Source organism: Phyllostomus hastatus, unplaced genomic scaffold, assembly GCF_019186645.2.
Source record: "Phyllostomus hastatus isolate PE091 unplaced genomic scaffold, TTU_PhHast_1.1 phas_contig_40, whole genome shotgun sequence".
Lineage (NCBI taxonomy): Eukaryota > Metazoa > Chordata > Mammalia > Chiroptera > Phyllostomidae > Phyllostomus > Phyllostomus hastatus.
In genome coordinates this window covers 87,141,912-87,169,678 of record NW_025333872.1, presented here as the reverse complement: position 1 = coordinate 87,169,678, position 27,767 = coordinate 87,141,912, and the positions used below count along the sequence as shown (strand labels likewise).

The window sequence follows — 27,767 nt, the reverse complement described above, 5'->3', positions numbered from 1 at the left end:
CCAAGAGGCCTCCTTTTCCAAAGCTTTTGAGGTATAATGGCGTTTTTAATGCGTCCACTTGGCTAGGCTATTGTCACGACCTCAATATTCGTGTTCCCCGGAGGTCGTGTGTTGAGACTCAACCCGGGTGGGATGGTGTCGGGATGGAGAGCCTTTGGGAGGGGATCAGGATTAGGTGAGTCAGAGTGTGGGGGCTTCATGAATGGGACTGGTGCCCTTAGAAGACACCACAGAGCTGGCTGCATCTCTCTCTTCCCACCCCGTGAGGACACAGCAAGAAGCCGCAGCCTGGAAGCTGGAAGAGGGCGCTCCCAGAACCTGCCAACCTTGACCCTCTGACCTCGGACTTCCAGCCTCCAGAAGGACGAGAAATCAATCTCTGCTGTTGATAAGCCACTCGGTTTTCAGGATTCTGTTATTGTGGCCTGAATCAGGACAGCTACAACCCTCAGTTATTTCATCAAGCACTACTTAGGCCTTTTGTAGTTGAGATTCAAGTCCATAATCAGTTGACTTTAAGTAAAGGGGACTAAACCTGGGTGGGCCCGATTCAACTTTTGAAAAGGCCTTTTGAGCAGAGCTGAGGTGTCCCCAAGAGAGAAGACATCCTGCCCGTGGGCAGGGCTGCAGCCTGGGCCGAGGCCTCCAGCCTGCGGTTCCTGGCAATGTGCCCCATGCATGGCCTTCCCCCCTGCCCGGCCAGCCCTGTGCCCAGGGAAGCCAAATCTGTGCAACAAACCTCTCAGTGCATGTCTGCTTCTGCTTCCGCTTTCCTGGTGGGACCCAGACTGATACACTTGACTTTTAACATGTGGCTCAGGCTGAGAACCAGGGAATTATTCAGTAGTGGCTAAGCCAAAGGGCTTCAGAATAAAATAACCCAGGTTACCCTGGCTCAGTTGGTTGGAGCATTGTCCTGTACATCAAAAGGTTTCAGGTTCAATCCCCAGTTGGGGCATGTGTAGGAGGCAACTGATCGATGTTTAATTTTACCTCAATGTTTCTCTCTCTCTTTCTCTCTGTCCCTTCCTCTCTCCCTAAAAATCAATAAGCAGATACTCCAGTGAGACTTAAATAATAATAAAAATAAAATAAAAAACCAAGGTCAACTCTCATCCCTTCTGCCTTCACCTCTGCGGCTGCAGGTCCCTCTGCTGTAAAATGGGGTGCACGGCGTCCGCTGCACAGTCACAGTGTAAAGGCTCCGTGAGCATCAGGCCGAATGGCGTCCTCTGTCTTACACCGTCAGGCTGTTCTGGGCCATAGATGTAAAATGCCATTCCCATAAGCAAGCAAACACAAAATGAGCCCGGTCTCCCATCTTACTGCACGACACCTAAAGTTTAGGACTCGGTTTTAGGGTCTCCTAAACGCTTCCTTCCCCGCCCGCCGACCACTCCTCCGGCAGGCGGGAGGAGGGCACCTGTGCACTCAAGACCCCAACCCCACTCTGGGCAACAGGAGGTGAGTCACCCGGCTCTGGTAGCTAAAGGAACCTCCACAAGGTTCATAAAAGCGGAGTTTGTAAGTTTTACTGGTCACTAGTCAACACTCTCCAATGATGTTTTAATAGGTGCTTTGCTTGCAGGGCTCTAGGTCTTGCTGATAACTGGGGGAGTCGTGGCGGTCCTGTTCTCCCTCCCGCCGCCTTGTTTCCTCGGGGCGGCCTCTGCTCTCGCTGGCTGTGCGGCTGGGTACTTGCCTACCTCGGAAATTGCTCCTCTCACCTCCCGCCCTGCAGGCGCCCGGTTCGGCCTTCCATCTGGCACATCAGTGCCCTCTGGTGGTCGTACGCTGTAGCAACTACTCCCTCAGCAAGAACGTGTTTGCTGGAAACAGCTCTGGGAAATTCTGGCTTGCTCTGATTTCTTCTTAAGTCAGGATGCTGACAAGCTCCAGCAAAGCCTTGGCAGAGAGGGTCTGCTTCTTTATCACCTACTCTGTCACTAGCCATCTAAGTATGACCTCAGCAGCTCCTGTGACCTCTCCAGGTCTCTGTTTCCCACCTGTAAACTGAGAGGATTACAACGGATCATCTCCAGCTTTAACATGCAAGATTCCAGGGTTTGTGATTCAGGGACAGTCACTCACTCAGCAGGTACTAGGTGTCAGGTGTAGAGGTTCAGGCTCATCAGTGAGCAAACCTGTGCACTCCTGGACTTTCAGTGCAGCAGGAGGCAGTTAATAAGCAATAGGCATAACAAAGAAATGAAGTATATAGTGTTTTAGAAAGTGACCAGTGCCATGGGGAAAATAGAGGTGTGGGAATGGGGTGTGGTGGCCAAGGGAAGGCCACGGGAGGGGGCAATTTCAGGCGACAGAGACGGGACAGGGCTCTGAGACACCACCTCTGAGCAGGAGGGACAGGAGGGAGTTAGTCCTGCAGATTTTCCAGGCCAGAGCGCCCAGGTAGAGGGAAACCCACATGGACGCCTGATTGAGAGCCTGACCCCTACGTGTGGAGACCGACAAGAAAGCTGGGGTCCCCACAGCCCTCTGTCACATCTCTCGTGTGGCTCTGACCACAGTTGTGAACCACAGGATGATGGCAAATTCTGGTCAGACGGCTGTTAACTGTGGTGGCTCCTACACACATATCCGGCATCGTCCTTCCAAACATGGTTTGACAGACAGGACTTCTCAGGGGTTTTTATTCAAGTGTCCCAGAGGGGACAGCCAAGTCCCCTTTCCCGAGTCCGCTTCTTGGTCCGTGTTGGACGGATGGGCTATGAAGAACTGGAATGCTTCCCAGTAATGCTGCCACGGTCCCCTGATGAGGCGTCCAGACCTGCACCACAGTAAGCATCCCCCCCCCCCCCCCCTCCGTCTCTCTCTCCAGGGAAGCCCTGTGTTGGCTCCGAGCGGGTCTTCATGGCCAACAGGAAAGAGAGTCATTACTCCAAAGCTTCCAAACGAGCCGTGAAAGCATGAGTCCCACCCTTCTCTTTACCCTTGCCACTAATCAAATTTATGTCCTTTGTAACTTCTAAGTGAGTTCACCCTAAGTTTCTATATATGAGGTGAGGTCAGAATAAATAGGAATCTAGTCAAAGCTTCTTAGAAATCATAACAAAAATTTCTTTGAGTTGAGCTATGGAATATTAGAGGTCATCTTGAAATAAATCAGATGTGTATGGTTAGTTCTTTAAAATAATGTAGCACTTCAGATGAACGCCAGCTCTAGGTGTACATGAAATATTTCCATTTACAAAATGGATCGAGGGAGTGGGGATTAAGACAATGATTCATAAATAAAAGATTTAAATGGTAAAGCTTCCTTTAATAAAACCCACCAGTGCATTTATTCTATCAAAATTTAGAATACAGCCCTGGCTGGCGTAGCTCAGTGGATTGAGCGCGGGCTGGGAACCAAAGTGTCCCAGGTTCGATTCCCGCTAGGGTACATTCCTGGGTTGCAGGCCATAACCCCCAGCAACCGCACATTGATGTTTCTTTCTCTTTCTTTCTCTCTCTCTCTCTCCCCCACTCTTCCCTCCCTAAAAATAAATAAAATCTTTTAAAAAAAATTAGAATACATACTTTTAACACAGCAATTCCACATGCTAAATATAAGGATATTCCTCACAGCTTTCTAAAACTTTTACCCTAACCCGAGGACCTATTTTCATGGCTTTGAGAGAGAGGAAGCGGGGAGAAACATTGATGTGAGAGAGAAGCATCAATTGGTTGCGTCTCATCTGCGCCTGGACCAGGGGTTGTACACACCCAGATCAGGGATTAAGTCTGCAACCCCTGGCATGTGCCCTGACTAGGGGATCTTTTCAGCTATGAAAAGCAAACTTGCAACCTTTCAGCTATGAAAAGATGTTCCCACCAACTGAGGCACGTCAGTCAGGGCCACACCAGCTGTTTTAGAACAGCAAATTCTTGTCCTTCCAGAGAGTACTGGTTAAACAAACTACGCGCGTAACCGAGTACTACGCAGCCAGTAAGAGAATGGCAGGGGCGCGGGGTCTCACATGTCCAGACCTCCGAGATACACTGAATTTAACAGCAGGGGGCGTGTGAAGAACATGCTATCGTTCCTGAACAGAAAAACGCACATGCAGTGGAATTTGCAAGTACACAGAGCACTTCTGAACGATCGGCAAACACTGGTTGTTAACTCCTACCTGCAGTGAAACAAGTGAGCGACCAGGCTGGGCCAGTGGAGGGTGATTTTCCGTTGTTTGGTCTCAAGTCTCAAGTGCATGAGATCTACTCAAAATTTCCTATTACAAACACACTCCCACCCAACACAAAACACATTTCTGTCAAATATGGTACACCAATGTTGAAAAGGACTTTTGTCAAGTTGATGAATTTCTAGGATATCCCGAGTTTGATTTCTTTTCTCTGTCAATACAAAATGTGGGTTTTGTTAACTGTGCAACATTGAGCAAGTCAACCACCTATGTGGCTTCAAAACGCTTCTGAAAATGATGGGCTTATACAATCAGTGATTTCCACCAATCCCTTCCTGGTTTAGGAAACTGTGATCATATGACTTGATTTTGCAACAGAAGACAAAAAGTTGCAGTAAGTTGATAAAGAGAATTGGCACTGTGGCAAAAGCACTTATATACAGACAGCTACTACTACTTTTATAATATATTTTATTAAACCACACTCTCGCCCTGGCTGGCATAGCTCAGTGGATTGAGCGTGGGCTGGGAACCAAAGTGTCGAAGGTTCAATTCCCAGTCAGGGTACATGCCTGGGTTGCAGGCCATGACCCCCAGCAACCGCACATTGATGTTTTTCTCTCTCTTCCTCCCTCCCTTCCCTCTCTAAAAATAAATAAAATCTTAAAAAAAAAATCCACACTCTCCCGTTCATATTTGAAATATCCCAGGAACAACAAAAGAGGCATATTCAGCTGAAGAAATTTATTTACTTTTTTTTCTAGGTACATAGATGACAATTATAGACAAGTTTTGATACATAGGAAAACCCTTCTGTCCTTTCTCTTTGCTAAATGAATCATCACAATAATTTTTACAATTTTTAAAACAATACATAGCTTTCTTGGGCTGAAGCAATCGCAAGAACATATTGGTACTGGTATATTACAGCTACTTACAATGTTTAAAAACAGCAATGGAGAAAAATAAGTTATTTAAATACTGATTTCATATACAGAAAGTGCAATGTTGTTAGTTGTTATATAACTTGCTTGACAGTTTGTTTCCTCTATCAATTTAAAATCAAGATAACTTGGACTCAGAGGACGAGACTTATTTTTCTGAAAATCATACAGCACACACACGCAGCACTGACTTGGCGAATGGATTTCTTTCGCTGCAGTTATGAAAGCAAACTTTGCTATGTCAGGAACTGATTACCAGTACACCAGTCACTTCCAATGCTGCCCACCCCCAGGTTCAGGACAGAGAAAAGGGCCTCTGACAAAGGCAGGCCTTAAAAAAAAATCTATCTCCTACTTGGTTATTTGGGAATGTAACTAGTGGTTGGGGCTGGCTGCATTTCGTTCTAGACAGCTTTGAAGGAAGAATTCCCGCGACGGGTGTGTGTAGCTACCTGAGCCTGGCTGCCAGTCCAGGTTTCTTTTGTGCTTCCCAGAGACAAGTTTCTCCGCTCCTCCACATTCCGAACCCCGTGCACCTGAGTCAACCTGGATGCGGCCGACACCCGCCACCCGTCTCCTCCGCCCCCAGGTGGCCCCAAACCACCTCAGTCAAAAGTCACACACAAACGCTGAGGCTTCTCTAGGATCAGAGGAAAAGTTCAAAGCAAAAGAAGACCAAACAAATACTAATTTTTTTTTTAAAAGAAGGATTTACAAAAGCACAATAAAGTAAAAAAAACAACCTCAGACCTTTCAGACTAGGAAGACCTCTCCACCGACAATCATTCGTGGTCCCTGAACTGGAATTTTCTCTGCAAAGGCAATGATCTCCGAAGAAGAGTTGACAAAAATACGGTTTGGCGTTCTCAAAAGTTCGAGCTCAGAAAATCCCCTTTTCCGGTGCCATTTTTACCCCAATGAAAGCGTTACAGTGAGAGTGAATTAAAACTTGGAAAAGTCACGCAGGAGTCCTCCTTCCCCTTCGTCACCGATCGGGACTTTTGTGCGGTGTTTGCTCAGCGTAAACCAGGAGGTGGGCCTCTCCCGTGTCGCACTGAGCTCACGGCGAACACAGCCGAGGAACCCCTTCAGCGGGGGCCCTGCTAACAGGGATGTCACAGCCCGAGGTGATGCAAATGGGCTCTTTCGAAGGGTGCCACAGAAGTTTGGCAGCTTTAGCTTTTTATTCTAGATTTCCACAACTTCTTCACATGGCATCTTACAGAAACTATTATTGAAGAAATATATATTATTTTTTTAAAATGCATACCAAGGCATGAAAAAAATGTATCACCTGAGAGCATCCTTTTCCTCAGAAACATGGATATAAGTATATAAAGCAAATGCTAAAGATGGCTTTGTAATTAATGAAACCACGTTGTTGTTTTTTTTCCCTGAGGGAAATCAATTGTTTTAGTGAGTAGATAAAATACTAAAGAACTTTTGATCAAGGCTTTGTGTTCAAAGTGTTTCTATTGTAAAGAATCACATTCGGGGCTTGGAATAGTGCTCACAATACGAACATAAAGCCAAATCATTTTGTAAGCAATGGAAACCTTGCCAGTTTAGTTGTCTAAATGTCATGTTGCTAGAAAGTCAGACACGAGACTAAGAGAGGACAGAATATGCTGAAATCAGTGGGAAACCATGGAAAATATGCAAACACTTAATACATAGCTAAGGGGGTTTGTCTGGCTCCAAAAGGAACCTTTATTTGAATTAAAAGAACTACCTAAATAAGAAAAGGAGAAAAACAATATCCTAATTGTAAAACTGTAGGAAAACCTTAAAAACCTCTCTTAAACTAATTCCCTTTTTGAAAAGGTCTTTCTGAACAACGCAGCCTTACGCAACGGCTCCTCGAAGGCGATCTGTGGGCGGGACCGAGGGTGGGACTCGGGGGCGGGGCCGTCAGGGTCAGGAGGCCAAGTCAGCGCTGCGCCAGGGCGACCCGCAGGATAAGGACACAGAACGCGTTCAAATGAAAGGCAGTTACTATAGACACCCACAGCTTCCCCCCAAACACTCACATGTACACACATGATAGCCTGGTGAATTTCGGATAGTTTTTCACTGGATTTTGGAGTTGGTTTAACAGGTGGACACCAGCGTGAACTCCGCGCCCGATAAACACTCCTATAAAGTGAGCCGTGTCAGCATGAGATCACCAGAAGAGCCTGTTTTCTTTGCTGGGAACACCCAGACGTGTTAGACGGCAGTCGAAGCTGAAGATCTGGAACTATGGTTACAGGGTAGTGAACACTAGTTAGACAACTGCGTAAAAGCTCATATTAAGGCAAATAAAAGCTGATTGCTAGAAAGCAATTATTAAAACGTCTCTTGTTTATCTAAAGGAGAATAGGACCATTTTTTCCCCCCTAGTGCAGACAGATTTTCTTACTTTTGAACCAATGAGCACGTCAACCGTGTTTACAATCACTCCCGAGTCTGTTACTTTGGCCTAGCTAAGCCTGCCTGGCCCTCGGGTATCCTGCAGGGTGACAGGCAGAAGGTCAAGGGCACTATCATCAGAAACGGAACAGGCTGCCCCTCCCCCCGCCCCCCCAGCCCTCTCCCCAGTGCACCAAGACAGACCAGAGGCACAGCATTTGTGGCAAGTTGGCATCTTGGTTCTATTCTGTTCTGGAAACAAAAATAAGTGCTTGTCTTTTCTTTGGGGGGGGGGGGGGTTTGAAGAGAACCACACCAATTTCCGCAAAGGGGCTTTTCTGGGAAAGAGAGGGTCCCTCGGTCCTATGCCAAGGCTCCGCGCTGTTCAGCGGCACCCTGGGCCGCTCCTCTGGATCTGGTCCGCTTGCCCGGGGAAGGAAGGACTGCGTCGGCATCGCCAGCACAGTGAAAGGGTGGCTCTCATCCACGGAGGTCCGTTCCGGGCCCGGCTACAGGGCCTCGGGGCCCGGCGGCAGCTTGAAGAGTCTGGCGGCAGACACGAGCTTGCTTATGTGTCTCTCCTCTGTGATGCCGGCCTCCTGAAGGCAAGTGTGGGACAGAGAAGGCACCTGGCCCAGGGTGCTGAACCCCGCTTCCGTGAGGGCGCCGGCGTACATGGGCAGGCCGATGGAGACCAGCCAGTCGGACACGGACGAGACGCAGCCGGGGGAGAGGGGCTTCCTGCAGATCTCCGTGAGCCCGCCGCTCGGGATCTGGATAAGAGAGAGAAAACGGTCTGAGGCGGCCCCCCCACGTGCCACCGGGCGGCCGCTTCTCAGATGCCAAGAGAGGGCCATGAGGGACACATTCACCGCCACGCTATCGGGAAGCGATGATGCCGTGACAGGTCAAAGGCCAAGGGCAGCAGAAAGAGTCCTTCCTTGACCGTTCAAAGGTGAGACAAATTCTCAAGGACGTGTGTGAGGCTCTGGAAGGTACTCGGAATAAAATATAATCCCAGGTAGGTGTGCAACTCCCCAAACTGTGAGCATCTGTCTGCATTTCCCGCTATTTAGTCTCACGCTGACACGCTCTTCAAGGAGGCGTCTCGTACAGTCAGTCGGTCGCCGCACACCTAAGGTGACTGAGTGAAGAAGCAGTCCCGGGCGACCGTGTGGAAGGGAAAACACTCAGTGATGGAGCGTTTATAAAGCAGACTTTCCGTTGTACTTTGAATCCACATCAACAACTAGCAGATTAAACATTTTACCAATATAGTCACGAAGAACTGAAAATAATATTGGCTGGGGCAGGGAAGTAAACACTCACACCGGACGCCCGGGAAGACCAAATGCCGTGCCTTTCACAAGGTGGCTGACCACCCCACGTGCGAACCCCTGGGACTCTGTGCAGCCTTGACGAAGCACGCCCTCTTAAAGTAACATACCCTCGGAAATGAACCCCAGACGCCTACGAAGACTTACTAAGAATGTTTTTCACTGCGTGACTGAAAATGTAAAAATTGGGAAAAATCTCCATGTTCCACCAATATGGACTGGCTAAACTAGGACACACCCGCCTGCCGGAGCACCCTGAAATCCTGACACTGTCACACCCTGAAATCCTGACACTGTAACAGAAGTGCATGCGGTGAGAGAACCAGATTTCCAGTGCTCCGACCACTGGAAACACTCAGGTTTCAAAGCCACGCGTTTACTGCTGTGTATGTACAGCCCAATGACCGGGCGGGCTTAACTTCTCCACAGCGCTGGGAGTGCGGATAATTTTCATTTTTTCTCTCTCTAAAATGGTGCTGTAAAACTCTGGGGGCTGAATGTGTACGGCCTCCCCACCAGGCGTCTGCTTTGACGCTCATGAGCCCCGGGCTGCACAGCGGTGGCCCGTCTGCCCGGGGTGAAGCCCTACGACTACACAGACTCCGACAGCGGGGAGGGGCTGCTCACCGCCATGCGGTGCTGCTTGCGGAGCAGCTTCACCCGGACCTGGTCCATGTGGGCGGCGACGTCCCTCTCGGGCTGCTCCAGGTCCTCGGCGTATCTCTGCACCAGGGCTTCGGGGATCCCGCAGCGGCCGTGCTGGGGGGGCGGGACAGAAAGGTGGTGTCAGGTGTTGCAGTAAGGACCCTTCCTTCTCCGAGAACAGCAAACACACGCTAGGATGAGACATTTGGCTACTGGAAAAGAGCACCCAAAGTTTTCATTGCAAATGAATCCATTGTCTCTACAGTCAGGATGTGTTGGAGGGAATACTTTACATCTTTATGTTTCGGGTAGTAAGGAGCTCTAGGAAAACGTCTGGAAACTCAATCATTCTACATTTTGGGGGGCGAATACCCTCAGCTCACTCTGCCTGATCATTTGGCCGAATGTCTGTTTGAAAACTGTTCCCCAACTGCAGAGGGGAGGGGCCCACTTCCTGCTCTCCCGTTGTCTAGGCTACTGCTGTGCCTCCGCTAGTGGGACCGCACCGCCCACACGGGCGGCTGGCACTGACTGCGGAGCAGAATTCTCACTGCTGCTCGTTCACGGGGGTTTATTCTCCAGGTACGAAGGAGAAGGAGGGTGCTACTGCCAGGCATTCGTGGGCACAACAACTTTACAGTGAAGACCCCCCAGGACTGCATTGTAACAGAGCTTGCATTTCCAGGAGCCACGCACGGCTCTATCCATTCTCATTTGTTCTCCAAGTCGTCGTGGGATGGGTAGATCTACTCTTTTTTTTTTTTCAAATGAGAAATGAGTTTTCGTGATAGAGCTCAATGTTTTTAGTACCGTGGTATTTCCACCTAATCTTTCCCCTGTTACCCATACAAGGTAATGATATAATTATTATATCTGAATAGGGCTCTATAATTTTCAAAGTATGCTCACATTTATTTTACTTGCTCCTAAGAATAGCTCTAAGAGGTAGTTATGTAGGTTATTGTTAATTCCATTTTACATACAAGACAATGAAAGGTGGATCTGTTAGTGTCTAAAAACATGCATGTTGAGATAAGAGAGGAAAACTGGACCTCAGGTTTGTCCTCTCCTCTAAGCCTTTCAGGACCCAGTCCTAGTGCTGATGGGTAGTTCTCCCTGCAATGTACAGCTGCCAAAAATTAAAAACAAACAGGCAAAATAAAAAAGAAAGAGAAAGAAAAGAATGGAAAAGAAACCCCAAAGCTGTATTTGCATTTAACCTGGACACTGTGCTCCCACTGGTGCCACCGCCAAGTGGCAGAGGCCCCTGCTGTGGACCCCCTGAGCTCTCACTGCCACAGTGGCCCCTGCCTCCAGGCTGACCCCCTGGGGCAGCTGGTGTTCCTCTCTCCCCTGGCTGCTCCGCAAGCATGAAAGCAGAGGCGTGTGAAGTGGGGCCAGGGCCTTTGATACCTTGTCAGAATACGGTTCCTCGGTGAGATCGATGCCTTCAGCTCGCAACTTGTCTTCAGTGAGCATCTCCAGATCCACCCCCCGGGCGCAGGAGATCTTCCGGGTCAGGGCCGGGGCCAGCTTCACGCCGTGCTCCTGGAGGCTGGCGCTCTCGGGCAGCTCCGAGAGCCAGGGTGGCGGCCTGGAGCTTGGAGGGCTGCTGGGCTCCTGCCTGGAGGGCGGTCTCGAAGCCTGGGGGGAGTGGCAGTCGCTGGGGCCGCCAGAGCCGCCCTTTTTCAGGGGCAGGCACGGTGCGCTGGGGCCCGGGGAGCCGGGGGGCAGGCCGTTGGCCAGGGCCAGGCGCTCTCTGCTCTTCTTGGCAGGGACAGGCGGAGGCTGCGAGGGGTGTCTGGCAGGCGTCTTGGCCTCAGGGCCCCTCTGCTCACCTTCTTTGGTGCCCGGGGGGTGACAGCTTCCTTCAAAGTCGAGTCCTTTCCGGTGGCCCTCAAGAGCAGTCCTCGCTAAGCTGGGTCTGACCCCGGGAGGCTGAGCATCAGGGTTTTTGGGTAAACACGGGGGAGGCGACAGGCCACGGGAAGGGGCTGCACTCGAGCCGCCGCCCAGTTTCTTAGTAGTCGTTTTCTGAGGGTCAGAAAACCGGTTGCTTTGGGTCAGTAGCAATGCATTGTCAACGGCAGGATCTCGTCTGGGGCTGGGGACCTTGGTGACGGAGGGGGCTGTCTTTTGTGGCACTTGCGGTGCAATCTGAGGGGAGGGTTCCGTCGCCGCATGAGGCACGTCTGTTCCAGCATCAGGCTCCCCCTGAAGGTCGTCCAGGGAGTGGGACCGGGGCCAGGCTTTCCCCGGCTGGGGGCCCTCCAGGGTCTCGCAGCTGCGGCAGATGGAAACGGGGAGGCTTCTCCGGTTTTTGCTCGAGCCGGTCACGCACGGCGGGTCGCCGTGCTCGAGAGTGCGAGGAGGGGCCAGACCGCGGCCCAGCCTGCTCTCCTGCCCCGGCGTCCGGGCGTCCGCCGACTTCGGGAGAGGCAAGGTCGGGTAGTTGCCCGGCTGACTCCTGCCGAAAGACTTCAAGCTGGACTCGGCGGGTGACTTGGCAGACAGAAGGCCAGTTTTCCGGGTCTTGCCTGCGAGACAAGGAAACACTTTACGATCACACCTTAGGAGGAGAAGCACACTGATGTGGACAGGTGGGCTAGCGTAACTGAAACCTCCGCCTCTTATATCCCATTGTTGAGTCACATGCGCAAAAGGACAGAAAATCACCACCATTTACGACGTTAAGTAACAATAGGGTTATTATGGTCATGTCTTTATTCTTAAAAAAAAAAAAATTCTTAAGTCTTCATAAAGGGGTGCATGGAGGCTGAATTAACTGAGTTATGTAGTAGGGAAGTTTGCCGGGTCAGGCAGCAAAAGAAGTCCAGGCCTCTCGTCTGTCCCAGCTGCGGTCAGTGTGGAAGAAGGTCGATCACCCAGACCCACTCAGAAACCACCCAGAGGGGATTTCCATCTGGTGAATGCAGTTTCCTAAGGCCGTGGTCACAGAGGGGAGGCGGACTGAGCTCTGGGACAGGTTCTATACACAGTGCCCCCTCGGGTTCACTGCCACCTTCTCGAATGCCACCTTCCTCCAAGCCCTCCCCCCTGAGCGTTCTGCGTCTAGAATGAATGAATCCCAGAAGCAAACAACCTCAGTGAAAGTAAGTGCACACGCTGAAGTGAGTATTTTGCCTGGGGCAGTCTATAAAATATTGACATGGTTCTAATTCCCCAGGAAACTTCAGCCCTGATTAAAATAAACGGTCAGACTAATAAGTGAACCATCCACCAGACGCAATCCGCTTATTGGACAACGGCTGATTGGTATTAACCACTGCTACTGCTGGGTAAACTTCACTGAGAATTCAATATCCCTCCCCTCCCACTGCCAAAAGCACCCTCATATTTTCTATTCAATTTTCTCTTACAAAACTGTGGCTTATGACCCTCCAAAGTGGTTTCCCAACCCACTAATGAATTGTAAGCAGCAGTCTAAAAAGCTTTGCTTTAGTCCAGGGGTGTCAAACTTATTTTCACTGGGATCCAATCAGCCTCATGTTTGCCTTCAAAGGGCTGAAATAATTTTAGGACTGTAGAAATGTAACTACCCCTTAACTGTTAAGCAGCTGAAATTACATTCAGCCCTTTGAAGGCGACTGCGAGGCCGATGCGGCCCCCAGTGAAAATGAGCTTGACACCCCTGCTTTAGTAGGTGCTCAATAAAAACATCAACCCATGGGCTACTCAGTGGGATTCTGATGGCAGCTAGAAACTGGCTGCCCTGAGCACTTTTCATGAAGGTCTTCCAGTGTTCAACAGTGATTTAGGGGAACCCTTTGCTGCTGTTTCTAGTCTCACTACAGATGGAAGCTTGGGGAGCCACCCACGGTGGCACTGAGTTCACCGGAGCCCATTCTGCTGACGGTTTCTCTGGAATTTCCCATCGGCCGCCTCCCGAATGCCGGACAGGGGAGCAACCCAATGGGCAGCCCTCAGATCAGCCTCTTCCCCAGGAACTGCTGCGTCCCCAGCTGCAGCCCAGACACTGCAGGTGCCACTGCTTGGTGACCCTGATGGATGGGCTACCTGGTGAACTGTTTTCCTTATGGACCTGATAGTTCCCAACACTCAAGAGTCGGTTTTTATTGCGTGAAGCAAGGACAGAGGAGGCACACAATGTGGGTTTCACGGCTGCGCGTATTCTGGACGGAATTTATGCACCTCACGCAGCAGCCCAGAGGAGCGGACACTGGAGGCTAACCACCAACTAGAACGGCAGAGAGGTCAGGAAGGAGAAGGTTAGCACCCAGTTCATCGCGGCGCTAGATCATTCTTTTTCAGGAAATAGGACTTTGGCAGTCAGTGATTTTCAAATGGAGCTTCCTTTACATTGTGGAATAGATCAGTGCTGCAGGGTGGCTCAAGGCAAAAGCCCAAGCACAGTCCCACCCGCTCTGTGGCCACCTTCCCTCCCGCCCCCCTGCCCCCAACCCACTACCACCCCTGTGGTCCCTGAGGAAGGCAGGACCCCGCCACGGGGCACTGTTAAAAAACAGAGGTTACGGACTACGTAAAAAGCACTGGCTCCTTTGAACACACCTTCGTTTACTTTCCCTTCTACGAAAATGCTCTGCCAGTGAGAACTAGAATAAGGCTGTGCAGCCTGGTTTAGTATCTGCCTAAACCACAGGCAGGGCTGGAGGGGGCAAGGTACCATGTCTTCAACTGCTAAGTGGACAAATCCAGAAAGATGAAAAGTCACATCTATTTTGAGAACATCTTGCTTTTCGGGTGCTTTTGTTTTGTCTGAACTATAACCTGCCGGCAATTTCAGACCTTTGTCATAGACCCTGCCTTGCTTTCCAAAATGAAAGTTATGGCTGACCCTCGTGTCCCCAGGTGTCTGTCATGGGCACACAACTGGGGAGGATACATTCTGCAAGCTGCCGGCTCAGAGAGGCCACCGTTGGCCGTGGGTGTGGGAAGGACAGAGCGCTCCAACCAGGGGCACAGACACGTGGTCTCTAGTAACTCCCAGTGGCCAGACCACGGGCAGGGCCAGCCCAGCCGTGTGAGCGTGGGGACCACTGTAACCGAGCCACACCTTCCAAGGGAGAAGGGAGGAAGTGCCTATTGGACGGGGGCAGCTGAGCTCTGTGTCACTGGTCAGAAATCTTGAGATGTTTCTAAAAACTAAAATGTAGTTATTTTAAGATGTAATCGTAGACCCTTTATTTTCAGAGATCTAGCTTCCACCAAAAAAAATGAAGCGATGAATGTTTGAATAAAGTCAAGTCTTTTCACTTTCTCTTCCTATCCATCAGGGATGTTCAGACTGTGGCCTTTGATGGACCACTACCCAAACCTCTCTCCACCGAAGGAGTCGCCCCATAACGGTGGGCCCTGAGCTAACCAGCCTGCCCGCCTCGCTGGCCGGGTCCAAACACGGAGGGCCGCCCCTGCTCGGGCTTCCCGAGTACGGAAGAAGAAAAACTGAGCTGAGGGACGATGACGGCACCCACAGAACCAGCCCTGCGTGCCCCGTGTGACGTCCACCTGGACTCAGAGGGGCTCCTGACAACTGCACAGACGCAGGCAAGAGGTCCTCCATGGCACGGGCTGCCCTGGTTCTTGTTCAGAAATAGGCCCCCTTATTTTAGCTGAGCCATGGTTTTTGAAAGCACTTATTGTGATAACAAATACAAACTGCACCCCTTCTGGCTTCGAGTTCTGTGAAGCCTGGACACCTCTGGTGGGTGTCTGATGCCACCGAGTGGAGTAAGGACCTGACACGCGCGTGGTGTCGGACAGTGAGGTCTAAGGCACTGGTTGGGAGCCTCTCACGAGCCGGGGGTGGCAGCCGAGGGGCGAGGTCTGAAGGCAACGAGTGGTGGCCTCAGTCACTCTACAGTCTCTCTGCCTTCCAAGCCTTCCTCTGGAAGACGTGCCTTGCAGGGCCTGAGTGATAATCGGTAACATGTTACATAAGCTCCCAGCCCACTGCCCAGTTCCACAGTCAGCGCTCAGTAAGTGCTGAGTACTATCAATATCTTATTGCTCTGTTTAAGTCTTATAACACTCCATGAAAGGGAAACTTATCTACTAATAGGAGTAATAAGGGGGCTCAGAGACATGGAGTCATCTGCCCAAAGTCTTCAGCTCATAAATGTTCTATTCAAGGCCCAAACCCCTGGTCCCCTCACTTTAGACCCCACGGCTCTTCTCATGATCTGCACCGGGTGTGGAGACTCTAAGAGTATCTGGACGGTGGCGGGCTGGGGGTCCCTCTCTCTAACATGCAGGTTTAGCCTTACACTTTCTGCACTTACTCCCTAAGAGGGACAGAAGGGTAACTGACAAGAAGACCACTGCAGCCGTTTCTTAAGAACAACAGTTGCCTAGGTTCTTGAGGGACATTCGTTCTTCCTAAGGTCTTAATTAAGCACCAATAATCTTGGGAAAATTCCTCCTTCTATTGCTAGGACTTCCCAAAAGCTCAGGCGGAGGAAGGGAGATAGCCATCAGCCACAGCACAGATGTTAGGAAATGACCCAGAGGGTCGCAGTGAAGGCGCGTGCCAGGCGGTGCTGACATTACCGTTTTCCAGGTTCTCGCTGCTCTCGTAGCATCCCGAGTCTCGTGGGGAGCATCCGCTCAGGCCCTGGCTGTCCACCAGCAGCCTCTCCTGGGACCCCGACTGGTCGCTGTTACCTGCAGAAGGGGAACACGAGGCATGGGATCACACAGGGACCGAAAGCAGAGGTTCCCAAGTCAACCAAAGCCCGCTTTCTCCTCAGTTACTGGCGCGCACGCCATACACGTTTTAGCCTTGGACTTCTGGAAGAACGCTAATTATTTTCAAGTAGAGGAGATAAAAAAAGAATAAGATCCAAACATTTTTCTCTTCAAACACTTTCCTTTTCGAGTATCATGTGCAAATGAATTTGGAGACTAAGAGTACATACTTCAGGTATGTCGATATCTGGAAGTTACCCAGAGGGGGACTCTGGCCTTGGGCCAGGCGCCCAGTCTCTAGGAGAGGAATGCTGAGCATTGCGTCCACAGTGGGGGTGGGGAGAGCACTCGGAGGGCTGGTCCCACGCGAGGCAGCACAGAAGTGAAGCGTGAGCATGTCCCTTTCACAAGGAGCTGTTAGATCCTCCCTGCCTTTTAGAAATTTCTAAGATGTGCGTTTTAAACTATTTGCCACATGCTTTCCGCACTGAGAAGCTAATGTAAAAGTGTCAAATGAAATATCAAATTTTATTCCAATTTTCAAGCGATCTTTGGCCTCGGTGACACATGCTGGCCCTTGTATGATGTCAACGAAGTAAGGTGGCAAGAGGGGACACAAGCCCCGTAGCAACGAGAGCCCAGGGGACAGTCCTTGTGCTGGCTGGACCGAGCGAGAGGGCTCTCCTTCCCTTTGCACTGGGTCAGCGTTTCTGCTCACAGGTTAAGGCTCAGGGCACACGCTACCCAGGGCACCGAGTCATGACTATCCCTAGGGCGGACAGCTGAAAGGTGGACGTCCTCCTTCGAAGGAAGCCTTCTAAAGAGAAGCAGATGTTCTGGCGGCATGCACATCTGCCTAGCTTGAGTCACGTGGGAAGTCCCGGGGGCCCTCTCCAGCCAGCAGTGTCCCTCTGTGCACTGTGCACAACAAGGGCACATGGGGTCTGACCTGGGATTGAGGTCTCAGGAGGAACATGAGGAACATCTTCGTACTATTGTGCAGAGCACGTGCGTGGTCCCATCGCACAGAAACTAAGGAAACATCTTCTACATAAAACAACCACTGGCATGAGGAATGGCTTTCCTTTTCTCTTCACTCATCCTCCCCCTACTGCACACACAAAGAAGAAATCAACAGACCAGAAATCTGATGCCTTTTCCCAGGTCGTTAGAAAAACAAAAGACACTGTGGGAAGGCAGAGGGCTGCCATCCCATGTCCGAACGCCACTTCCTGTTTGTGTCTCGCACGTGGGAAGCATTTCATAACACAAATCGTGGCAGAGGAGGCCCTTGAATTAGACCCCCAAGTTCAGAAGTGCTATTTTTAAAGTGATTAATGAAAAAGTAACTAATCGGAAGCACAAGAGCAAACCCTGCCCTGACCCCTGCACAAGGCGTGGAACATTCTAGGGCGATGTGCTCATTGTGCGGAAGGGTCTGCGGGTTTGGAGCGGCCTTTGTCCCAGCCTAGCATGTTATTTAGGGAGTATCGTTACTCCTAAAATGAGGGCTTTGCAGTATTGGTTACAGCCCAGGGAGAGGAATTCACGTAGCTTGTCCTGGTAAGACAGACAGTTCTGTGTACTGCTTCGGCTACAGCAGACTCCGAAGTGCTGACCAATGGGAATCCAACTAAAAACGTGCCCGGTCCCTGCGTGGGGACCCGGCCTGCGTCTGCCTCTGTGGGGACGCCACCCTGATCAGACACATCACGCTACCTGCCCGGAGGGAAGGGGACGTTCCCACTGCCTAGAAAACAGTTCAGTTTATAAAACCATGAGGCCTATGTCAAGGGGCTACTGTCCCTCTCTTTCAACCTGCAGCTACTGAGCAGAAACCGACATCGGAGAGAACGAAGAGGTGGGGCGCCCCCCCGATGTGCGGCAGATTCGAGGCCGTATCCTCTCCTTGTACTTACTGCAATTAATGTCGAGGCACAAAGAGGGAAGAAGGTGAGCTGGAACCATGACATTTCTCACAAGCAAACAAGAGCCGGGGACTGGGTGGTGTGGCTGAAGCCCCACGGCATTGGACAAGAGTCTCTCCCGCAGGGGACCCAGCAGGAGGGCTGCACTGCCCGGGCCTGGGTGCGACAGGGTGGTGGGTGGCTGCGCTCCCTGCTCTCTGGGAGGCTGAGCTGGAAGGCTTGCGAGGCCTCTGAAATACCTGTCAGTCTCTGAATCTGTCTGGTGGACAGACATTTAGTTGGACATGTATCTACTGTGTTCCTCTACATTACCCGTTACTTAGAACACCGCTTAAACGCAGAACAGAACTGAATGTGAAATCTTCAAGTCTGGACCCAGAGCCTTGTCACTGATCAGCACCCCTGAGCCCCGGAAGCCTTTGTTGTAGAGCTGATACAAGAAGTGCTGCTTCATGCGCCAGGAACGTTGTGGCAGTGGCACAGTGTACATTTGAAACGAGATTTGGGAAGAAGCCAAGAGCCCTCCCTGGACATCTGAGCGAGCATCACTGCTGGGCAGAGATTTCCTCTTGCAAAATATCTCCTGGTGCAAACCCCAGGATGGGGCTCCAAGAAGGACAACGAGTCTGAGCCAATGAGGTTACGCCAGAGCCTCAGCCTAGAGCCTGCGTTGTACTCTAGGTGTCGGCGTGGCTCCTCCTATGTCCTGAACGGTAAAGGGCAACATGGATAACAGGGCTTATAAGGCAGCTGTTCTCAGAATCCGAGGAGGAGCACACGAGCTCCTTTATAGAACGGATGTGGTCCAGAAGACCAGATGACTTGGCTTCCACTGTTGTTAATATAGCTGGTTGGCCACGCCGGGCCCTGGCCTGGGCTCTCTGACTCAGAGCCGGGCCGCAGACCCTCAGGAGGCAATGTGAACACTAACGACGCCTGGTGATAAACGAGCACGCACTGCAGGACACCAGGCCCTGCAGATCCGTCCGCGAAGGCAGCGCGTTCATCTAAGGTTCAGACATCTATCTCTATGGTGGCGTGTGGTCCCCCGTGTTATCAGTTAATTTTGGGGGAGGACCTCGCCAGCCAAAGTGAGTGTCGCTGGGCTGAGAGAGACACTGGCCTCCCGTCTCCTGGGCCCGATACCTTCAGTCACGGATACTTTTTTCCCACCATTAACCACGGTTTTGGTGTGTCTTACCAATAGAAATGCTATTAGCTACTGATACCCCTGAAGCAGAGCACATGAAATAAAATGCACTGGAACTCAGTAGCTGGAAATGATGCTTCCTTTGTGGTGAATAATTTCAGGGATGTTTTTGATGTCAGACCGAAGAGCAAAGAGCAAGACAAGACTAAGTTAATGGAGCAAAGGACGCCACGCATTCAAATAGACTTCATAAAAGCCGCGAGCCCACTGAGTTCTGCTCACGGGCTGTAAAAACGAGCTACAGTTTCGGCGGAGCCTCCGCGGCGTGGGAGTCTCTGCTCCGCACATTCACGGCAGCTGTGTCCCGCACCTTTAACGGGAGCTGCAGAATGGCACTTATTGACGAGCTCGCCTCTTCAGGGAGAAAAGAACTCGTGTGCTCTGAGACATAATTAACCCTCGGCTGTGCAACACACCTCCAGCTGGTCAGGCCCTTCTGAGCCCAGGTATCCTTAGGACCTGTGGAAGGCCGCTCAGCCCGAGAGTTCCTAACGCGACCTGTACTGTTTCTTAAGGAAACTGCAATTCCACTCTCGGCCACCTGCAGCAGCATTTCCCTCAACTACTCCCTAGACCCAGACACACGCCAGGAAGGACGACAGCAGCCGGAAGGTCCTCCTTTGCTCCCACATCACCAGGAAGGCTGCACGGGCAATGTGTGTCTTTGTGCCGTGTGACGTAACGCCAAATTGACCTCGGCGGTGGAGAGGGCAGGACCAAACGGGGACTCCAGGGACCTGAGAGCATGCTGGCAGCTTACAGGAGGACGGCTGGTGACCTGGCAACGGTGTGGGGTGCATGACTTACTGTCATACTCCTGTAACAGCTCCACCGCGGTCAAGAGAACTGCTCTGTGTTCCGGGTCCCTGATGTTCAGCTCATCCAAGTCTTCCTCCTCCAGGAGCTTGAAGGTGTCCAGATCTTCATATCCGTTGAACAGGAAGGTGGGCATGTGCTCCTGCGAGGGGAAGACCACCGAAGTGCGTCAGCAGGCCCAGCCCCGTGACCCACGGACCCACAACCAGCTCCAAACCCCCACACTTCTTCCACAGTCGTTTCTATGCTAATTGAAAGAAAAGTGTCATTTGTGAGCATCTGCGCCTCCCAGTTGTGCGGCTCAGCAGGCAGATGGTTAATCACAGGGTAAGAGGATGTGCACTACAGACTGAACTGGGCTCCCCTGGCTGGCGTTTTGATTGCGCCCTTGCTATGAGCTGCCACCTTGGGCGCCACACAGCGTGCAGTGGGGGAGCCTCTTCTCTCCTTTCCAGAAAGGACTGCGACTTCCCCAGAAACAAGAGGGTTTTGCAAGGAGGACTCGACCTGCCGCTGCAGCCCCCACCCCTCACGAGATGTTGGAAATGGTGGTGGGAGATGTGGGAGGAGGGGCTTCTCACGGCCTCTGTGGAGCCGAGGGCGCAGGGGGGCAGGGGTGGTGCTTACTGCCCTTCCTGGCAGGAGCCTGACGCTCGGAGCTCCTGGAAAGCTGTTCTTGGGGTGTTAACAGCAAATCCTCACCTGGGGCTTAGCTAACGCCCGCAGCAGAGGTCAAGGGCTGTGTTAGAATACCGTTACCGATTTCTGCGCAATAATGGCTGCTCATCATAATAACGGGCCGCCCTGTTGGAAGACGTGAGTACCCCCCACCCCCGCAAGTGTCCTCCTTGGCTGGCTTAGTTTAGAAGGAAGAGCAACATGTGACCACAACTGGAGGGAACTGACTTTCAGGTTGATCCGGTCAAGGAGATCCTCCACCGACTTGGGCTGGGGTGGTCTTCCTTTTCTCTTCCTCCTGGTGGGGCGCTTGGGCTTCTCCTCCTCCTCGTTTAGCACGTCCACGTAGATGAATTTGAAGGTGCCCACCTTGTTGTTCAATAGGCCCATCCAGGTGCCCATGGGTGGTTTGCTGATGATATCGATGATGTCTCCTTTCTGTGGCCCAGGGAACAAAGATCTTTCCATTAAGCACATTTCTACACATGAACCACAACTCGATGAGATATATGAATCACATAGATGTGAAATCACTAAGGCGGCCAGAATCGGGGTTCCACGAGCAGCCTTATGAATGGGTTTGGGAGAGGGCAAGACAGGACCTTCCTGACTGCTGGTCTCATACCCTCCGCCCTCCGGCCCCACAGGGTGAGGGGCCCCCAGTGCGCATGGCCAGGTGCAAGGGCTCGGCTCTCTGAATGGTTTGCCATCATCCGGAGCTCCTGGGGCTTAGAGAAAGGATCTCCCCCGAATCAAATGCTGGCGGCAATCCCCGCTCTGTAACTGCTACATACATTTTGTGGAACGCCACCTGTCCCATATAAATACCACCGACCATGGAGAGAAGGAAGTAAGGTTTCTTCGGTGGAAGAAAGGGCAGAAACTTGGGGCTAGAGGGCAACAGAAACTCCACAGGGACGCTGAGGTCAGAGGTCAGGGCCAGGAGGATGAAGCGGTGAGGACAGAGGATTAACACTAGACCCGCCTCTGTCCCGAATGCTGGCCGGTTCTGTTCTGTTTCTCACTGTAGAGGAGATCGGCTTATGGAGGCAGCCACAACGCGGGCCAGGAGCACCGCAGCAGCCCAGCATCCAACGGCAAGAACAGAACACCTCTTAAAGGGCCCAGGTCTAAGGCCAGACAGGGATGCACCTTGAGCTTCAGCGAGTCCGTGTCATAGGGGCTCGGCGTGAAGTCGGTGTGCACCCTGGCGCGCCCGCAGAAGGGGCCCCGGTAGGGTGGCTCCTCGTCGTCGCCGTCTTCCGACTTGACGCTCTCCCTGTTGCTGGTCGAGGAATCGGTGGTGCTCACCGTCTGACCGCCTGCACGGGCAACACGGGAAGAGGGATCAGTACAGTACGGGCTTCCCGCAGAGCGGGGCTGAAGGACACTGGAGGAACCGCAGGTTAGGGCACTAGAGGGCAGCGGAGTGAAACCGTGAGCCGCACGCAGGTCAGGACCAGAGCGGGATCCGGTTCTGAGTCCAGGGAGGATCTGAGAGTTCTGATTATCACCCCTAGGTAAGCCGCTAATTGGACAGGCGGGACTCCAATGAGGGAGGTATCTTTATGATGTAGCAGTGCAGGTGACATCAGAAGCCCCTCACATTTACGACCCCTCGTGGGTTGGCATACCATTTTTACCCCCATTAACGGACGAGCAAACAAACTCAGAGAGGTCAAGTAACTTCCCCAAGGCCAGGTGCTTTTAAAAGTGGTGCATTAGCCCTGGCTAGCGTAGCTCAGTGGATTGAGTGCGGGCTGTGAACCAAGGTGTCGCAGGTTCGATTCCCAGTCAGGGCACATGCCTGGGTTGCAGATCATGACCCCCAGCAACCACACATTGATGTTTCTCTCTCTCTCTCCCCCCCTCTCTAAAAATAAATAAAGTGTTAAAAAAAAAGTGGTGCATTTAACTGTGGAATCCACCCCCATACCATTCTGCGGACACCACCACTGGTCAGAGTGGCTGGCCAGCACTTGTAATCAGCGAAATTTATAGCTATCTTCCCTTCCCCCATCTCTTACTTTGTTGGTCATCTTCTTAATGACCCTGAAGACACCCTCTCTGTTCTTCAGATCCTTCCTCTGAGATGCTTTCCCTGTCTTCTGCAGTCAAAACTCACCACCCGCCTTTCGTGCCACTGCTGTACATAGACTGAACAAGCACGACTCCAGGCCCAGGTATTTTGCAGGTCTAGCTCTCTAAGAGTATCTGAAGGATGCAAACTTGGGCTGTCTTTGAGTTACCTGGACCTGACACCCAGTAAGTCTGACTGATCCCGAAGGAAAGCATCTACAATTACAAAGTAGACGTACTCATCGAGCTCTGTCCGCTCAGAGAACTCCGCAGACTCTCCACAGAACCCCCGGCCTTGAGCTTGGGCTTGTCCACGTGTTCAACGTCAGGCTGGGAGACGGGAGGGGAGCCCGGCATTCCATCGAGGCTCGTGTCCTGCAATGGAGTTCAACAGAAGTGTGTTTCATCGGGGTGGACGACTACCGTTTTGTAATTCAAAGCAATTCTGCCCTCAACTAAAGCAAAGGTGATGCCTCAGCCAACATTCTCCTCCTGTTTAATCTATGCTCTTACTCTGTTTTAAAGGTGTAGCCTGTATAACTACTAATTAAACACTTAAAAATTAGTTTTCATGCTCAAATAGACATTCTTGAAATCTCTGAGAAAGCCCTATCTGTTGGGAACTGCCCTGCCTAGTATCAGAAGCTGTAACCACCCTCCCCCCTCACAAGGCTAAGGCTGAGGGAACGACCTTGGACCATAAGCCAGCAAGGAGACAAAAGCTTATTTCCCTGGCAGGAGCACCGCTTCTGCTCCTTTTTCTTCACCCTGCCTGGCCCCCAATGCTTGGTCAGTTAGCCAATGACGGGTAAGATTCCCCAAGGGGGGAACGACCTAAGACAGGCACGATCACTTTGGGAGGCCCCCCAAAAGAAGGACTTTGCGGGCTACAGCAAAAGGGGGTGATGGACCCTCATCCCTCGGCTTCGACATAGCCTGAGTCCTCATTCTGTCTGCGAGAAAATCTCCTAATCTCTTGGCTGCCTTACTTCCCTTGCTCCACCTAAGCCTGAAACAATAGCAGAGGGTGGTGCCGCCCTGTGCTGGAAAGGGCGGGTTCCCTCGGTGATCAGGCCTAAGAAAGAATATGTAAAATCCTGTGAAACCTGCTTTGTTTAGAATGCTCTCAATTAAATGATAAGGCTCCAAGGAAGAAGTAAGTTTGTTCCTTAAAGTGTTTTACAGTTCTTTGAGCCTAACTCAAAATAGGCCCTCAGAGTTCCTTGTTATCTATTGTTCGATCCTTACTTCCCAGCAATGAGTAATTAGCTTTACCTGAATTCTTGTGCAAACAAACCCAGTAAAACCATTGAGGAAAAGGCTCTTGGCCCTTCTCCTTTGAGAGATCCACCACCTTTCCTCCCTAAGCAGATCATATCTTGGTAGACTTATTCTCATCCGTGGCGGCCAGGGGGGCCCTGTGGGTGGAGCCCCCCCACACCTATCTACCTCCCTAGACAAAATACTTCGTTAAAGGCTGCGAGACTGCTGGCATACTCAACAATCCAGCAATGAAGCTGGACTCCAAATGCACATCAGGTAGAATTCAGTAGTAAGGGGATATTTAATCTATCTGAAGGGAAACATTTACACTAAAAAAAAGTGCACATCCCTTGCCTAAAAAGAAAAGACCAGATTCTTACGCTTCTAGTGACACAAATGATTGAAACTGGCTAATGAAATACCAACTCAGGACCCAGGCATGTGGCAAAAACACCGTCTCTCAGTCTGTGAAGAAGTGTCCATAGGCCTGAGCTGCTATCAATTGTCCCCAGGCTTTAGCATCTACCAGTTCTTTTCCGTGCTGTCAGGAAAAAGCTGCGATGCCCCTTTCGGTCACTGTTGGGGTGGCCGTGCCATCCACGTGGCGGCCCCGCATGTGCACGCGGAAGCCCGGAAGGCTCGCTTGATGAGCAGTGAGTGAAACAATGTCTCCCTTCCAACGTCAGCCGTGAGAACGGCTTACTGGCCAAAACTTAAACCTCTCTGGCATAGTCGCAGCCCTGCGAGCACCAAGCTGCCCAAGCAAAACCTGTTATTTGCGGGGTGCCGACTCATCAGAAGGGCTCGAACAGGAGTCTGCGGGGCCCGCGAGCATCTGAGGACAACAATTGTGGCCGCTTTGGATCCCACACGCACTGCTTCACATTTGAGGGAAGTGAGCAGATGACCTCGAAAACAACACTCTCAACAGAGGTGCCATGATTTGGAAGCTACTGACGCTACGAAGTACTCATCCTTGAATAGAGTTTCATTTCTAAATCCTAAAATAAGACATCTGCCCAATTAAGTTCTTTTTTTGATGCTTCTGCTAAAAGCACGCATGCTTTTATTTTTTAAAATAGTGATATTAAATATACATCTCTGATACTGTATGTTCTTAAATGCTTTGAAAAATTATTAACTTATTCATCACATATGTATGGATTATCTACAACAACACATACTATTGCAAGTAACAGACATATAACAGGAATGGAGCAGATAAAAATCCTTACCAGAGTGGTTGGCATATTTACTCAAAAGTTAAAAAAAAAATGAACAAAGCTTGCAACCATTAATCTCCTCTTCCCCCTAAGCATTATAATGTTCACTTATTCCTTCTCTCTTTTTTCACTTATGTGACATGACTGCTTTTAAAAAACAGAGAACTAAGAATACAAGGCAGGCATATAGTAGTAAAATTACAGAAAAATGCTCAAATGGCATGAAAGTTCCATGCTTATGATCCATAAAGCAGAAAACCCCTGTGGGTGTTATATTTACATGAGCTTTTAGGGGAAAAGCCAACTAAATGAAGTGCTTTTAAATTAGAGGTGCTGCTGCCATTGGCATAACATTGGCTTCCCAGGAGAGCGCAGTTTGCTTTGTTTCTGGTCAGAAACACAAATCACCATCACGCCCACACCCACAGGGCCCCGAAATGCAAAAAACACCAAAACAGTCATAGGGAAGACACACTGGAGGTGGCCCCGACTTCCCCTGTACATCTAGCAAGCCAGGGTTTCTCCACCTGAGTACTATCAGCATTTTGGATTCCATGTCAGGGGGGCACTGTCCTGTGTATTGTAACATGCCTCCCTGGTCTCTGTCCACTAGATGGCAGTAGCACCCACCCAAGCTGCAATTGTCCAAAAGCCTCAAGGTGGGTGGGGCAGCAAAATTACCCCGTGAGAACAACTGCAGCAAATTGGAGATGTTGTGCAGGCTTCGTCTGAATCACTGTGGATGGCCAAGCTGGCTAGTCCATGTTCACGGTGATCCAAACAAGGCAATGCCTGGGTTTTAGCTTACTATGCCCACTAGAGGGCAGCAGCGGAGCCACAATGCCTGCTGTCCCTGGCTTTACCGGGTAGATACAGCAGCATTACCTACACACTTCCAGCAGAGAACCAGCACACACAAGAACTTCAACAGACTACAGAATGACCTCCTGCCGGAGGAGAGTGCTCTGAAAATCTAACGGTCAGAATCAGCCAAAGGCTCAGCTCTCCACATGTCTTTATTCCCTCCACCCACACAATTAAGACAGAACCTGTTCTTTCCACTGATGCGATAATCTAGAATTGGAGGGGATCAATTCTGTGACACCTTAATGGCTGCAGAGAGAGCCGGGGAGTGAAAACATCCCCATGGAAACGGGATTACTATGGAAGTCCCGCAGCCAGGCAGCATTTTCCGAGTTTGCTGCTCAGATGGCTGCGTCTTTCTAGAGCGACTGGTGCCTACAGAAACTTGAATGTCTTCCTTTTAGATTCGATGGCCGTGACGTCCACTATAGGAAGGGATATTTTAGAAAATAAAAGCCTCCCTTTGTATATAAATTTAGTGCTTATTGCACTAAAAGAGTATCGTTTTTTCACGTGTCTTGTTCCTTCCGTCTACACAAAGTAGGAAGGGAAGGCCTAGTTTTTCGCCTCCAGCACCAAGCACGGCGCCAAAAGGACCCTGAGGGCTTAGTAAGTGCTGGTGGCGCCCAATGTTCGACTGCGGAAACCGAGCAGGCTCCCAGGGCCGCGTGAACGCCAGCAAACGCCTGTACGTAGTGCCGTGTACAGCCTCGGACCGACCGCCCTCGCCTACCTGCCGCCAGGGGGAGCCACGGGGCCCCCCCGGCGCGACAGCCGCGTGCCTACCTGCTCGGACACGGAGCTGCTGTACTTTTTAGACATCCTCTTCCTCATCGTCTCTTTTACTGACTTGACCTTCTTTCCAAGAGAGATGCGGGAGGCAGTAGGTGATTTGATGACTTCCTTGTACACAAAATCTCCTTCTTTGCCCTACAAAACAAAACAAAAATACCTTTAATCACAGAAAATGAAGTCCCCAAGCAGGTTTTATTATCCAAATCATTAATGTTCTACCTCAGAAAAATGCTGGCATCCCCCAGGACTTTGCAACTTTTCCTATGTTCAATCAGGGCTACATTATTAATCATTTAACTTTTCTTTTGTTTTTTCAACTTTTTTTATTTTTTCAATTATAGTTGACATTCAACATTATTTTATATTTGTTTCAGGTGGATGTTATTTATCTTTTTTATTAAAAATTGAAAGCTACTCACTAAGGGGCTTTTGTTTGTTTAAAGTGGGACGTGAGATACTTTTTATTTTATTTAATCTTAGTATATTCTTCTCCTATTATACTTTTTTCCAGCATTTTAAATGCCCAAGGGGATGGCATTTCATTAGTAAAGAGTGATTCAGAGGAACCAGTATTTTGGGTAGGGGATGTAGTCCCAGAGGTGGGGGAAGAGGAGGACAACACTACGCATCGCCCAGGAAAGTGGCGAGAACACAGTGGGAAATCACGGTCACTACGAACCAGCGTCCGGTCGGATCTGCATCCGTGTGGTCAACTCCTACGAGTGAGGGGGAAAAAACTCATTCTTTCATTGTTTAAAAGAT

The 27,767-nt window shown here is 50.7% G+C and overlaps 1 protein-coding gene across 6 annotated transcripts in view; it reads right to left on the bottom strand.

Moving 5' to 3' along the window:
• Window positions 1-4,874: 4,874 nt before the first annotated feature.
• SASH1 (SAM and SH3 domain containing 1) overlaps window positions 4,875-27,767 on the bottom strand; it is a 297,134-nt gene continuing 274,241 nt past the window's right edge. For all 6 annotated transcript variants that reach the window (XM_045844033.1, XM_045844032.1, XM_045844034.1 and 3 more), the window contains 9 exons: window positions 26,997-27,140; window positions 23,100-23,235; window positions 21,934-22,103; window positions 21,010-21,219; window positions 20,095-20,245; window positions 16,012-16,125; window positions 10,876-11,999; window positions 9,445-9,576; window positions 4,875-8,253 (listed from right to left, as the gene is read on the bottom strand). In XM_045844033.1, the coding sequence (XP_045699989.1) occupies window positions 7,990-8,253; window positions 9,445-9,576; window positions 10,876-11,999; window positions 16,012-16,125; window positions 20,095-20,245; window positions 21,010-21,219; window positions 21,934-22,103; window positions 23,100-23,235; window positions 26,997-27,140 (2,445 nt within the window). In that variant the 3' untranslated portion in view covers window positions 4,875-7,989. The remainder of the gene's footprint in view (window positions 8,254-9,444; window positions 9,577-10,875; window positions 12,000-16,011; window positions 16,126-20,094; window positions 20,246-21,009; window positions 21,220-21,933; window positions 22,104-23,099; window positions 23,236-26,996; window positions 27,141-27,767) is intronic.